The following is a 15,706-nucleotide window of genomic DNA, read 5'->3' on the forward strand; positions in this document are numbered from 1 at the left end:
TCTTCTATCTCCTATGGAGTTATATACATATTACACAACTATGTAACTATGCACACGAAAATTGGATGTTGTTGGTACTGATAGGCAGGTTGGACCTTACTTACACCTCAGTCACAGAACTCTGAGGAACGCACAATTCACTGAACGTCAGCCTATATGGCCTGAGTCATTGGTCTATTGTTCAAATCACACTCCTGAACCCCAATACCAAGATGCCGAATGCTTTTAGGACACAAACCGTTGCCTAAGAAACCCCCTTTTGCTCACTCACTCGTGTGAGTCTCTAAGACAACAGACACTGAAAATAAACTTCAGAGTCAAAGTGGTCATTCAAAAGCTTTATTTTGTTAGAAGTAAGTAAGTAACATCAATGTTTTTAAGTGCTTCCGTCCAATACGTTGAAGGGCCCACCAGAAAAAATCCAGAGTTAAAACAGGCATAATAAAGTAATCAACATTTGTACAGCTACTAGTGCACAATAGGGAAATGTGGCAACTATCGGAGACCTCTCACCAACGTATACTGGTCAGATATTCCTCTTTTTTTGTAAGCTATGGAAATGTCCGCTTCGTAGAAGGCAATCTTCTCACCTGCCGAAAAATAATGACAAAAGTGGTGCACGTTAGACAGTATTAAATACATTTATGCCAGTTTTATGCAGCCATGCTAAAAAGAAGTTGTAACCTGTAAGCAAACTCTATCCCACAATCCACATAGAAAACTTAAATACGGGCCCTTTTACTTTCCCACCTCTTCAGGTGTATGCATTGAACAATGATGTGTTGCCCCAGAGCGTCTTCTCGTACTGCGCAACAAGCTGCGAGTTAACACATGCGCAAAACTGGATACATTGATGTACAAAGGTTACATAGTTCACTTCCAATTTCCAAGGACTAGAGTAGCAGGACAGATGAGATGAGCTTGGGTACCATACCATAACAATGAATGCTAATAATATGTGTAGTGACTCTGCTGTACTATGCAATGTGGACTCATACTGATTACGTACGTTGGACTTAACTGTTTTGAAGAACTCCATTCTTGGTGAACAAGTACAAAGGGGGCTGTGCATCCATCTAAAAAGGCGTACTTATTTTTATAGGTGCAGAACCCTTACCATCGACCAGTGCCGACGGGGACAGCGGCGCAGCTTCAGCGCTCCCGGCGGGGACAGGAGGAACAGAGGCACCTACACCAGCAGCAGTGGGGGGGGAGCCAACAGCGGCGGGCGATGGTAAGTTACATTCAATAGTGATCTGCATTACTTGGTGGGAGGGGAAAACTTTCTCACTGTACTCTACTGGAAAATATATGATGTTACCTTTACTTGTCATTAGCATGCTAAGCATTACCACTACAGTAATGCAAGTGCCTGATAGCAGTCGGATGCATGGGTTGTTGTTAAAGCATGTAAAGGGGAAAACACAGCTGCCAGCGTGGTTGGGAGACACACCCAATACCGGTGGTTAGTGGATTGTCTCAGCAGCAGCGGTGTTTTGGGCAAACCCAAAGGCAAGGGAAGGAGGGGACGACTGGGTGCATGGGTCGTTGCTGGTGAAACACAAACCAAATAAGGTTTGTTGCGCGGTATAAAGTATTATAGTCTTTACTAGACATGTGCTACTAGCTGCCCCCTGTTAATTAATGTTACTTTGAGAGTGTTCCCGCCTTCCCGGAACAAAAGGAGATATGTAAAAGACAGGTGTTCGTTCTAATGTGTGTGACCGTTGAAGTACACCCATGCTAATAGGGCAGGCATAAAGCCGTGACAAAAAGTCCGAAAAATTAATAGAGGCTGTAGAATGTTCAAGATAGACGCAACACAATTTCTGGTACTCAGCTTGCTTGCTAGTGCTACTGTGCCGCCCACTATGTGTTGAATCAATGTTGTGTTCTTGATTTGCGGGGAGTTTGGATTAACAATTCTGTTTCTTTCTTTATAGTTACTCCTTCCCAAAAACCAACCAGGAAGGAGTTGGCAGTCCGGGCCCGGCAGCGGAAACTGCAGGCAATTGTAGAGGCCTACCGCCGGCTGGTGGATCAGGCCGAGGAGGAGGAGGAGGAGGCGGCGGCAGCAGCTGCTGCCTCTTCCAATGCCCCGGGCCCCAAGCCTGCAGGACTACGTCGCCGTGGTCAGGCAGCCGCCCGCCGCCGCATTGTTACATCTTCGGCGGCCCCCCCACAACAACAACAACAACAACATGCATGCAAGTGTAGGTGCCGTGATTTCAAAGCAAAGATTCTCCGCCGGGTAGCGAAGTTGGAGGAGGAGCGGAAGAAGCAGGAGGACGGTCTAGAGGAGCGTGTCAAGATACTGGTGGACAAACACCTGAAAGCCCGCCGGCTTTGAAATGGACCCTGTTTTTTGCCCCTTTTTTAATCCTTTTGTTGGTGGGTGGGATGTGGGAGTTGGGGTGTACATTTGGGTTGAAATTTGGTTGGGGTTAGGGGAGGGTAGGGACAGCTCTGGGTCAGGGGGTTACATTTGTTATATATTTTATTTTTCTATTATCATTATTAAAATATAAAAATAAAACAAAGATATTATTTTCACAAGAAAACATTTGAAGTTCATTTGTGTTTGTTGGGGGGGTGGAGGGGGGACTGTTTCACCAAATAATGTACGTTGTGCAACATGAACATGCACTACGAACGATAAATTAAGTACTGACTGCACCTGTAGTAGTAGGGTCACAAGTGCATAAATAATTTATATTATTAAATAACATGGGAAAATTGCCCATCACGTGAGTCTGAAGTTACTACTAGTATACTTTAATTCCATGCACATTTGCTCAGAGTCGGCTAAACAATCCTATGCAATGCATTGCATCATTCCTTTAACATACCTGTCCTAGTTGTCAGGGAAGAGGAGCTCGTCCTCAAACTCTGTGCGTTCAGACAGAAGTAGGTCATGTAACCCAGTAGTGAGGACGTCTTCTTCACACTCGCTTTCTTCATCCGGCGGTGATTCACGTACTTGATAGTCTGGTGGTATGAAGCGTTGATTCATTTTTATCATTGTCAGCCGCTCCACGCTTTTGGGGGAGAGACTAGTCCTTTTCGATGTGACAATGGCACCAGCAGCACTGAAAACCCGCTCAGAGGAGACACTGGCTACAGGACAAGCCAGATACTTTATCGCCAGCCTGCTCAGCACTGGCCACTGTCTCCTTCTTTCATACCAATAGACCAATGGGCTTTGCTCCATGAACACCTCTGTTGTGTCATCCAGATAGGCCTGAACCATCCGCTCAATGTTCATTGGTGCTCGGCTTTGCTGGTCCTCTTTTCCCTTTGCAACAGCAACGGACTTACCCATCCCTTTCTGTAGAAAAAAAGCAGTTATGCTTTTGGTTGGGTCTGCTGAATCAGATCGTGTAGGTGCTGCTTTTGGTACTGTTGGTGCCTGCTGGAAAGCAGACGCACTGCTCTCACGCTGTGAAGAACTTGCGTCAGGAGTACTTGGACTGGCCTGGGCTGGCAGTGGCAGGCCTTTAAGTAACAGCCGTTCAGTTTCTAACTCATTAGCTTCCGCAGCTATGGAAGTTTTGTACTTGTCAACATCCTCATCTGAAAATGGAATTACTTCGTTACTGCTGACAAATAATTTGTACCGTGGATCCAAGATTGTTGCAGTTATGTAATGTTCACCTGACACAATATTGTTGAGCCTTACATTTTCACACAAGCGGTTGACTAAGCCCTTGGCTAAGGTATATGCATCAACTTTTTGTTCGTCACCTTCGTATGTTTCACAGACCTCCTTCACCTGTTGCTCAAGCATGTACAACAATGGGATGGCTTGGCCCATAGTACAGTCCTCCCTGCTAACTGCACGTGTGAAGACCTCAAAGGGTTGTAGCATCTCTGTGATGCATTTAATGAGGTCCCACTGCCACATCTCAATGGTCAGGGCTTTAAGATTAACAGTAGGATCCCCTAATCTTCTTGACATGACATAAGCATTCAGTGGGATGTACTGCTCAAAGAGACGCTCAAGCATGAAATAAGTTGAGTTCCAACGTGTTGGGACCTCCTGTATCAGTGCTTTGACTGGCAACCTATGCTCTTGCTGAATGACCCGTAGCAGCTTCCGTCCTTTGAAAGAATGGTTAAAGTGCGTGCATATTCTTCTGCAGATGGCCATTATGTTGCTGACTTTGGCTTCATTTTTCAGAAAGTCTTGCACGACTAAGTTTATGCAGTGTGCCAAACAGGGTACCCTGAAATAATGTCCTTCTCTCATTGCCTTCACTACATTACTGCCATTGTCGGTGGAAACAAAACCAATCTTAAGGCCTCTTGGTTTCAGCCATTCAAAGACCTTGTCATTAAAGTCAGACAAAATGTTTTCAGCAGTATGACTTTTGTCCATACCAAACATGGCTATAGTTGCATGTCTGCGCGTATCATTAAAAATTCCAGCAACGTCACGGAGGCCTGAAGTTAACTTGTCTTTAACACCTGCAAAAGAGATCCAGTGTGCGGTGATGCACATGAAATCTGTAGCATCGCAACTGCTCCACATGTCTGTTGTCAGGTGGATACAATGGACAACACTCTGTTGTAAGGCTTTCCCAATCAATTCCAGCACATCGTGGTGTAGTGCTGGAACAGCCACTCGGGCAAAATAGTAGCGACTGGGAACGTTCCATTTTGGGCAGAGGGTTGCCACTAATTCCAGAAATCCAACAGCCTCAACAAATGAAAATGGGAGAAGGTCCAGTGCTAACATTTTCGCAAGTTTGGCATTGTATAAACGTGCTACTGGGTGGTTCCGCTCGTACTTTCCCTCCTGCCTTAACATGCTAGGAATGGTAAGCTGCTTTGCATGTCTTTGAGTTGTGCTAGACGGACCACCTTGCATCGCAGACTTTGCACTCCTTGGTGTTTCCAGCTGACTCTGGTGCCACTGAGAAGTTGCAGATGCGGAGGATGTGGTCTTTACCACTCCAGTGCTGGCGACAGGGGTCGATTGTGTACCACTCCTAGATAGAAGGTCATCGTCTCCCTCTTCTTCTACCTCCTGATCAACCATGAGTGGACCTTGTACCACTGTATCCCCACCAACACGAGTGCTAACATTTTTTAAGCTTGCAAGGTGGTTCTCCCACCTGATCACGTGTGTTTTTTTCAAATGGGTCGTTTGGCCTCCAGTCCCATAGTTTGTACCAAGCTTACCACGACTAACATTGGCATGACAAATGGTGCATACAGCAATGTTCTCCTGAACTGGGTGAACCGTAAAGAAGTCCCACACTGGGGAGGTAAACTTTTGTCTCCTGCCATAGGAAGAGGAGGACCCACTGCCAATGCCGGATGGACTGGAGGATTGTGGAATTTCACTATGGGACAGCTCAGTCCTAGTACTGCCACTACCTCCTTCTGTTGAAGTGGCGCTTCTGCTGGATGTCGGATGCTGCCGGGCCTTCGCTGTTGAAAAAATTGGAGCTGGTGTTACTGTGGGTGTTGAGTGTGTAGGAGTTATGCGTGGTACCTGCTCATCAGTCATTGCAGCATTTCTGGATAGGGTGAAAATGTTTGTCTCTACATCCTCTGCACCAGGAATAACGCTTGTGATGATGACAGTGTCAGACCCGTCTTTATCACCAGCAGTATCCTGCTCACCTACATCGACCTCCATAAGTTCAAGCCTGCCTGGAAACTTCCTTTTTCCTAGCATGGTCTTCTTGGGATGTCTCTCCTTTGAATGCGCAGATAGTTGTGGCTGCCAATCCGTATCAAGGTCATCGGAAGGGATGCTTTGCGAAGAACTCGATGCACTAACCCTCCTTTCCCTTGGTGAATTCAAAGGAAATAGATCACCTACAGAAGTGGCTTCCTCTTCTTCTTGCTCGGAAGGAGGCTCTACTTCCTGAACTGCCCCGACTTCGGGAGGAACAACTACTACTATTTGGTGCGGAGATGGTGGTTGTTGTTCTTGAGGAAGTACTATTGCGGGCTGGGGTTTTTCAACAACAACTGTTGCGGGCGGTGGTTGTGGTTGTTCAACAACTGTTGCGGGAAGTGGTTGTGGTTGTGGGTGAACAACTCCTATTGCGGGCGGTGGTTGTGGTTGTTGAACATCTACTGCTGGCGGTGGTTGTTGAGCACTTCCATCTTGCGTGGATTGTGTACTACTTTGAGACAGCGATAAGTTTAGTTCTGGCTCAGTATCACTGCTCGCAAGCAGAAGGCTGGCTACCTCTTCGACCCTCATCATGTGCTTGGCCCTGGGATGCTGGCTTGCCCCCACTAATGCAGATGTGCTGGTCCCAGCTTGCACCCCAGACCCCGCTGCTGCAGGCGTACCTTTTGGGGTGCCAAAAAAGGTTTTGGGGTCCATACCAGACTTAAGTGACACTTCCTTCTGCTGTTCCTTCTTCGCAGCAACTTTCTTTGTGGTGGAGGACCTGGTAGTTTTCTTAGGGCCCATCTTCTTCTGATGTCAGTCAGCTCACAGCAGCACAAATTGCAGAGATGTCTGGTCAGATGAGTCACACACCACACGTGGCGTACAACTGAAGGACGTCCGTCTGGCGGTAGAACGAGCGATGGATGAAAAAACAACCAGCACCTCCTCAGTCTTTTTTGTGCACCTACAAGTAAAGAAGGCAGAAGAACATCAGTCAAACAAGCAGTAAGGCAACATGAACAATTGAAAGACACACAGGTCAATGTATAAAAGACAAAACAGAAGACTAATAATACCAGTCCAGCAGCACCACAGCTCAAAGGCCACATGAAGTCCAGAAAGAACCAATAAAGTCAAGCAGGCCTATAGATACCAATATGGACAGAAAAACGAGGATGCCTGCTGCACATGACAGGTTAATGTGCAAGGAATAAATAGCCCATGGCTAAGACAGAGGTTGTAAACATAACACCGCAAAAACACATACAAAGAAACCCCTGCCCAGGCTCCCAAAACAACAACCAAATGACAAATTCTGTTTTTTTGGGTGCACAAGAAAGACCTGCAACATTTTTGAGAAACTTTTATGCAACTCGGGACATATTGTCCGCGAGAATGCTAAATCGGCATGTTCGGCAGCGCGAACGGAATAAAAAGTCGTGTTCGCGTTCCCGAGCAAGTACATTGAGTGCGCGAACACGACAAAAAATGTAAGTTCACGTGCTCACATGGTGCGAAGTTACCAAAACTACCCAAGCTGTATTCCTAGGGTTACCTAATGGCAGAAATTGACAGAGTATTTAAAGTTTAAACACACCCAAAACCAGAAATACCCCACACATAAAAATAAGATTTTCTATATCAATCCAAGCCATCCATGATTTTCACATTAAGGGTACACCACAAAAACAGTTGATTAACTTTCATGACCCTATGAGTAGTACCTATGGCCTACTGCCAGAGTAGGCCACAAGGTTGGAGGCCTATGCCTATGGCAAAAGCACAAAGGAAGGACACACAAAATGGCCGCCGACATAGGGCCTGGCCACCAACAACAACATGGCAAAATCACAAAGGATGTATACACAAAATGGCCTCCACCACATGGCCTGGCCACCAACAACAACATGGCAAAATATATCACAAAGGAAGCATACACAAAATGGCCGCCACCACATGGCCTGGCCACCAACAACAACATGGCAAAATCACAAAGGATGTATATACAAAATGGCCTCCACCACATGGCCTGGCCACCAACAACAACATGGCAAAATATATCACAAAGGAAGCATACACAAAATGGCCGCCACCACATGGCCTGGCCACCAACAACAACATGGCAAAATCACAAAGGATGTATATACAAAATGGCCTCCACCACATGGCCTGGCCACCAACAACAACATGGCAAAATAAATCACAAAGGAAGCATACACAAAAAGATCACCACCATAGGGCCTGGCCACCAACAACAACATGGACAACTTTACAAAATGGCCTCCACCACATGGCCTGGCCACCAACAACAACATGGCAAAATAAATCACAAAGGAAGCATACACAAAATGGCCGCCACCACATGGCCTGGCCACCAACAACAACATGACAAGAAAGAGAAGACAGACAATAATGCCTATGGCAAAGGGACAATGCTTTGCTTCAGAAAATGGACACACCACACCACCGCCCAAATTGGTCACCCCACCCCAAAAAAAAAAAAAAAATAACAGAGGAGAGAAAATGGAAGTGGTCCATGCTCCAAAAAGAGAAAACTACTACCAAAATGAGAACATAACATAAATGAGGAATTTTTAGGTGCACAAGAAAGACCTGCAACATTTTTGAGAAACTTTTATGCAACTCGGGACATATTGTCCGCGAGAATGCTAAATCGGCATGTTCGGCAGCGCCAACGGAATAAAAAGTCGTGTTCGCGTTCCCGAGCAAGTACATTGAGTGCGCGAACAAGACAAAAAATGTAAGTTCACGTGCTCACATGGTGCGAAGTTACCAAAACTACCCAAGCTGTATTCCTAGGGTTACCTAATGGCAGAAATTGACAGAGTATTTAAAGTTTAAACACACCCAAAACCAGAAATACCCCACACATAAAAATAAGATTTTCTATATCAATCCAAGCCATCCATGATTTTCACATTAAGGGTACACCACAAAAACAGTTGATTAACTTTCATGACCCTATGAGTAGTACCTATGGCCTACTGCCAGAGTAGGCCACAAGGTTGGAGGCCTATGGCAAGAGCAAAGTGGCTGGAAACATTAAATGGCCGCCAACACATGGCCAGGCCAACCACAGAAAGTTAATACAATGAACTCATGCATGCCTACACACTAACTACATGGGGTACTAGGGTCAGATATTGGCTTAAAAATTAGAAACATTTTAAATTCCACAAAATGCAATGTTAGAAAAAAATTACAATTTGGGACCTCATGAAAGTACAGGCCTCCATCAATAATTTCATTCCAGGATTGAATACTGTTGTTAAAAAAAAAATCAAATCAAACAAGCACAAGTCTACATCACTCATACATTACACAAACTTACTTGAAAAAGAGAATTCCAATTCAAAAAGTCCTCATTAAATCCAAGGTAAATCAGTAATGCAGCCAACACAGACAGAAAGTGATCCTTCCAGCTCAAAATCCAAAGGAAAGTGAGCACCACATGGACAAAGCACTGGGAGGAGCCTGGTGGACAGGAACAGGAAGTTGTAAACTCAAGAGCCCTTCCTCCTTACTCTGCAAAACAAGAGTAGAAACAAAAAGAGGGGTCCTTCCCCCCTAAAAATAAAGCCAAAGGTACAACTTTAAGGTTTTTTGCTTTTTTTTCCTAACCAAAATGGTAATTTATTATGGTTTTAACATGCTCGCGAGTTATTCTGTGCAAGAATGCAGTTTCTGCGTGTTCGGCAACTCGATCTTACCAAAAAGCATCCTCGCGCATCCTTATGACGCTATCTCGCATCAAAATGACGTTATCGCGTTCGCACAGTCGCACGGGACTGTGCGAGAGTGTTTCCAAACATGGTGGCACAAGCGACCAGGAAAAAACGAACGCAGAACGAAGGTAAGCCATTGCCGCGCACGCGATAATGTTATTCAGCGCGCGAGAACTACGCTACGCACCGGATCGCGGAGTTATCGACAGCTACGCGTTCTCCGCGGAACGCGGAGCTGCCGAAACTCCGCAAGCTCCGCGAACGGAGCGTAGTTCTTCGCCCAGGGTTACTCAACATGTTCGTTCTGTCCTATAACATTTGAGGGATAATTCTGTATATGCTAAACTTGAGAAGTGTGTTTTCAACACAAAAAAAGTCAAATTTCTAGGATACTGGCTCTCTCATGAAAGTATACTCATGGAACCTAAAAACGTGGAAGCAATGCTGAATTAGCCCTCCACATCTTCTGTAAAAGACACACAGAGTGTACTGGGTTTTGCACATTTTTACAGGCGCTTCATGTCTACATTTTCTGACATCGTTACACCAATCACCCAGTTACTTCAAAAAGGTCAACAATTTCAATGGAACTCAGATGCAGAAGCTGTTTTTATCAAATTACAACAGGTGTTTACATCTGCACCCATTTTGACACACTCTGACCCTGATAAACCATTCTATTATTGAAGCAGATGCCTCTCAAAATGCATTGGGGGTAGTGCTAATGCAAAAAGATGCTACAACAGGATCCCTACATCCGATTGCCTTTACCCCACGGAAACTATTAACAGCTGAGCAAAATTACACCATAACGGAAAAGGAATTGTTGGCAATCAAAGCAGCATTCCTTGAATGGAGGCATCATTTGTTAGGCGCAAAACATACCATCACTATATTTTCGGACCACAAGAACCTCTAGTTCTTTACAACTGTCAAAGCACTTACTACCAGATAAATGCGCTGGTTACCTTTCTTTAGTGAATTCGAGTTCATTATGACATACCGCCCAGGACACAAACAACTCCTGTCTGACACCCTGTCAAGGATATGTTGCGGAAAAGATCCAGATGAACAAAAAAATTCACAATACATAATTCCACCAGAGAAAGTAGTGGCAATTACACGTGCAGACACGTTCCTAAACAAAGTTAAACAGAGCGTTCAGACACAAAATCAACAGCTATGGTTAGCACAGAAACAAAACTCCATACGTGACGGTTATTTCTTTCACAATAACATTCCTAAGGAGAGTTTACAACAACAGATTTTAAAGTGGAACCATGATTCAAGTACTGCAGGACATCTGGAGTTAACAAAACCTTAGAATTAAGTCAACAATATTTTTGGTGGAATAACATCAGACAGACGTTCAGCAATATGTCAAAAAATATCCAGTATGCCCTAGACAAAAGTCTTCTCATTCATCGCCTGCTGGCCTTTTGCAACCATTACCCATACCTCCACTTCCCTGGCACACAATCAGTTTAGATTTTATCATGGATTTACCTGAGTCAAATAACTTTATGACAATCTTGGCAGTTGTAGACTTGCTCTTCAAAATCGGACATTTAATTTCTTTAACAAAACTACCAACAGCAACGGAGTTTAGTGAAATATTTATTAACCATATCATGAAACTCCATGGCCTTCCCAGTAAAGTAATTTCTGATCGTGACCCTCAATTCGTTTCTAAATTTTGGAAGCAGTTGTGCACACATTTAGGAATCGAAATAGCATTATCATCTGCTTGTCATCCACAAATTGATGGCCAGACAGAAAAGGTGAATCAATACCTCGACAAAGTCTAAGATGTTTAACCTCCACAATAACTTCTCAATGGGATGCATCCCACAAATTAGCTGAATTTTCAGACAATAGTTATCATGCAGTGCTAGGCTGCTCTCCCTTCTTTTTTACTACTGGCTTACATCCACGACCTCTCCGTCCTTTTCTCCCGGACTTAGCCAACACTATGCCTGCAGTAAATGATAGATTGAAACTCTTCAGGGATTACAAGAAAAGGCAATACTTAGTTTAGTTAGAAATAAACAAAAGGCTAAGTTGTCTGTTAATAAACACAGAACTCCTGAACCTTCCGATAAGATTGGAGATCTTGTCTGTTATCAACCAGGAATATTCAAAGTGAAGGCCCCAAAACACTAAATCCAAGATATATTGGGCCTTTCCCAATGAGCAAAATCTTAAACCCGGTCTCAAAGAAATAAACCTTACCCCAAGACTATGCCATCCACCCAGTTTTTCATGTGTCTCTGCTCAAACCTTAGGACCCTTCCACACGATAAGACGATCCACCCCCTCCAGTTGTAATAAGAGATCATGTGGAATAAGAGGTGCATCGTATTTTGGATGCCAAACGTATACATGGTTGTTTACAATATTTAATTGATTGGAAGGGTTATGATGTTTCGGAAAGATCTTGAGAACCTAAGTCACATGAACATGCCCCGAGATTCGCCAGAACTTTCCATGCCTTTCACCCTGATAAACCCCGTCCCCTGAGAAGGCCTTTGGGGAGGTAAATGTTACAAGAAAATCAAACTTATCTGCAACTGTACAGGTTTTGTAGATCTGCCAATAATTTGAATCATGTTATTCCCCATTTAATGTCAAGTCTGTAGTCACATCAAGTAATGTAACCTTACTATTACCAATGCTTGTTGGTTTTCGTCAATGGTTGGCCAATGCTTAATGTTAAAGCAATTGTTCCTGTAACACACGAGTTTGCTGAACATTAGGATAATGAGTCAGCAACCGTTATAAAATATGCATGTGTAAACAGTTTCAAGGTGGTTCCTGCAAAGACACGTGTTTGCTGAACATCAACATAATGAGCCTACAATCATTGAGCTACAGGCATTTGTAAATGGCCCAAACGTGTACACGTGGGAATACTAACTGAAGCTGACCACTCAGGTATTTAAACCCCAACGTCCTTGCTCGCATGCTTCGCTTCATTGCTGTAGCGCTAACTGGACTCCAGACCTGCCCTTACTCCGGTCCCCCCTCGGAATAGATCTACCTGCTTACCCGACTTTGGATCAGTCCAGCGCTGTTCCCGTTCCTGCTCCGACGCTCCTGACTTCCGTGGCACCCTGCAGAGGATTTCCAGGCCGGACTTCAAATCGCTTGGCTTCCGGTATCGGTGCCCTGCAACAAAACAAAATGTTAATATTAACTAGATTTATATAGCGCACAGCTGCCTCAGTGAAGAGGCGTCCCAGCGCTGAAAGCAGTGTAACAAGAAGGCTAAGCACTAGGGGCCCGATTCACAGAATGAACTTAAGACTCAATCCTAAACTTACTACTATTTTGGTATTCACAGAATGCACTTACTACTTTTGGCATTCACAGAATGAATTTAGAACTTTTGGTATTCACAGAAGTTAGGATTTTGTCTTAAGTTTGTCTTAACCTCACAGAAGTTAGGATTTTGTCTTAAGTTTGTCTTAAGACAAACTTAAGACAAAATCCTAACTTCTGTGAATACCAAAAGTTGTAAGTTCATTCTGTGAATGCCAAAAGTAGTAAGTGCATTCTGGGAATACCAAAATAGTAGTAAGTTTAGGATTGAGTCTTAAGTTCATTCTGTGAATTGGGCCCTAGGTGTCCCGGCACTGAAAGCAGTATAACATAGAGGCTAAGGACTAGGCCACGGGGAAAAGATATGTCTTAATGGCCTTTCGGAAGGCCAGCAGGCTATCCAGACTGCAAATCTGAAAGGGCAGGGAGGTCCACAGTTTGGCTGCCAAACAGCGGAAGGATCGTCCCCCGGCATGGAGACGGTTCACTCGTTGACAGCAACCAAGTATTGCCCCAAGGAACGCAACTGGCACAAAGGAACATAAGGCACCAGCAAGTTGGCCAAAATCCCAGGAGACGCAAGCTCCAAAAATTTAAAGGTCAAGCAGAGAGCCTTGAATTTGATCCGCTTGGCCATAGGCAACCAGTGTAACCGCCGAATGGCACCGTCTGTAAAGCAGCTTCGCGGGAGCCCCAGCAGGGCTCTGGCTACTGTATTTTGAATTTGCTGCAGGCGCACCACCTCTGCCTGATTAACCCCTAAGAGGAGGGAGCTGGCATAGTCCAGTCTAGATAAGAGTCCCCGGAGGAGGCGGAAACAAGTGCCGGCCACTTTCTTGGTGTGCTCCTGGAAGCTGAGTGTAGAGTCCATACATACCTCTAGGTTTTTTACCACCACCTTTGGGGTAGGTGCACAACCAAGGGTGTTGGGCCACTATTGCTCACTCCATAGTCCTTTGTCTTTCCCCACCAGCAGCACCTCAGATTTATTGGCGTTACGCTGGAGGCAGTTGGCGGTCATCCACTCCGCGACTGCCGCCAGGCTACTCCTAAATTGGGAGGCATCCTGAGTGGAGTCGTCGGAGAGGGCCACCGCCAACTGCGTGTCGTCAGCATATGAGACCATGGTAAGACCTTTGTCCCTAGCCACCCCAGCAAGAGGTTGAACGTACAGATTAAATAGTACAGCACGCGGAGCCCTGAGGCCCCCCCTGCCCGATGGACTGGACACGGGAGAGAAAAGGGGGGGCAGTCACTTGGAATGCTCTTTCCGACGGGAAAGATCTAAACCATTCCAAAGCTAGGCTAACGACACCAGCCTCCTCCAGACAATGTAAAAGAATCTTGCGGGAGACCGTGTCAAATGCTCACTGAGGTCAAGCAGTATCAGTGTCGCAGTGTGCCCTGCATGGAGAATGGTCCGCAGATGTTCAGTCACAGCCAGGAGGGATAAGATTACTGATGGTTGCTTGCAACGCCTTAGATAATCTGGTAAAAGGTATTTATAATGAAACAATCCAGAGGTAAGGCTTTTCCGCATACTTGAGATGTCTTACTTAATTTTGTGAAACTCAGTGACTTCATTTGCATATTTCGGACTCTGCAAAGCTATTGAGCATATTTGAGAACACAAACAGCCTGTTTATTCATAGCAAAGACCTGAGGAACGGTGTTTTCTACAAGGAAAAGTTTATTTTAGACATTTAATTTACGAGACAACGTAGAGGCAACATAAAACAACTCCATTTCCTACAAAAGAAAGACATTGTAAAGAGTTACAAGGGACATTAAAGAAAAGTCTCACAGAGGTTTAAAAACATATTTAGTTGGTCAGTTTGTTAATGCAAGTACTGAAACTCTTGGTTGCAATTGGGCTCTGTGCTCAATTTGTTTTCTGTGTTTTAGTTTGTGGACCATTTGAAAGAAGCACAAGCAAAGGCAAGGCATGTAGTTTAACATAATCCAAATAACCTATAAGGAAAGTATAAGTGAAAGTGACCACTGATTTTAATCTTGATGTTTGCATTCTATTTAGATTATCTATGACGGTGTTCATAATATAAGTAGTGTATTAACAGTAGCTTCTGAGCAGAAGAAGCTTATTTAGACAACTCTATCGAATGGGTAGTTGTTTTCAGAACCCAGATAGTGTATAGCAAGTGTATGCGAATTATTGTACACGAATAGTGACGTGTGTTGTTTCCTTTAGAAAACTGTGCCTAAAAATCACGAATAAGAAATCTGAAGATTGGTCCCTTCATCATTTTCCCCTGAGAGACGTGCTAAGAGACATCACCATCAAGATTGGGTTGCAAGATTCCAGTCTTTTGTTTTCTCTTGTCTCTCGATCCCATCCCCCTTCCCCCGGGGAACTATCAGAACGGTCAGTGTGGATTTCCTTGCCGTTCTGATAGTTTTCGGAGGAATCTTGGAATGTCTGCATCAAGGAAGGAACAAATGGAGGGCAGGTGGGTGACTACTGTAACAGAAGGGGGCATCCACCACCCGAGCTTTTTGAGTAAAGCATCAAATCTTGAAAATAATGTGCTTTCTGACTGGAACCCAGTGCAAAAATCTCAAAGTAGGCACCGACAGGGAACTAGCTGGCAGATTGTAGACCAGACAAGCATCTGTATTCTGCATTGTGGAAAATGACTAAAATTAGGCATATATAAGCGGCGTTCATTTATGTTCACCCCAGCCACTGTTGAAAGTATAGTGAAAATCATGAAACAGTGGCCACGCCATCTTGTTCCTTTTAGGCCCCATCATGCACGTAAGTGGCAACCATTTTGTGTGTCGTGGCCTCTCTGCCCACTGCCAATAGCCTGCGCGTCTCTCTCCCCCTCACTCCCCGGCCTCGCAAGCATTCCCCCGCGCCCCGACAGCCCCGGTCTCTCCTGCTCGGGTCATAAACGCACCTCTAACGCGACCCTGTCTCCGAGCCACATCCCGTGCTGAACCCCCTCGCTCTTTCATCTCATTCAAAGAACAGGCCCTT

At 44.8% G+C, this 15,706-nt stretch overlaps 1 protein-coding gene across 1 annotated transcript; it reads right to left on the reverse strand.

Annotated features, from left to right (window-relative positions):
• Positions 1–325: 325 nt before the first annotated feature.
• LOC144762285 (zinc finger BED domain-containing protein 6-like) lies at positions 326–13,831 on the reverse strand. Its single transcript, XM_078647422.1, has 4 exons — positions 13,651–13,831; positions 12,433–12,552; positions 2,850–6,018; positions 326–590 (listed from the first exon to the last, which is right to left on the reverse strand). The coding sequence occupies exons 1-3, from the start codon at positions 13,829–13,831 to the stop codon at positions 2,855–2,857; spliced, it is 3,465 nt and encodes a 1,154-aa protein (XP_078503548.1). The 3' UTR covers positions 326–590; positions 2,850–2,854.
• Between the last annotated feature and the right edge of the window lie 1,875 nt (positions 13,832–15,706).

This window comes from Lissotriton helveticus, chromosome 6 (genome assembly GCF_964261635.1).
Source record: "Lissotriton helveticus chromosome 6, aLisHel1.1, whole genome shotgun sequence".
Classification (NCBI taxonomy): domain Eukaryota; kingdom Metazoa; phylum Chordata; class Amphibia; order Caudata; family Salamandridae; genus Lissotriton; species Lissotriton helveticus.

Coding starts and splice junctions, on each gene's coding strand:
- LOC144762285 (XM_078647422.1), bottom strand. CDS start 13,831: ATGGTCTCATATGCTGACGACACGCAGTTGGCGGTGGCCCTCTCCGAC. Junction 12,553..13,650: donor GAAAGACAAAGGACTATGGA/GTGAGCAATAGT, acceptor GTTTTGTTGCAG/GGCACCGATACCGGAAGCCA. Junction 6,019..12,432: donor CTGGACTGATCCAAAGTCGG/GTAAGCAGGTAG, acceptor TTCCCGCAACAG/TTGTTGAACAACCACAACCA.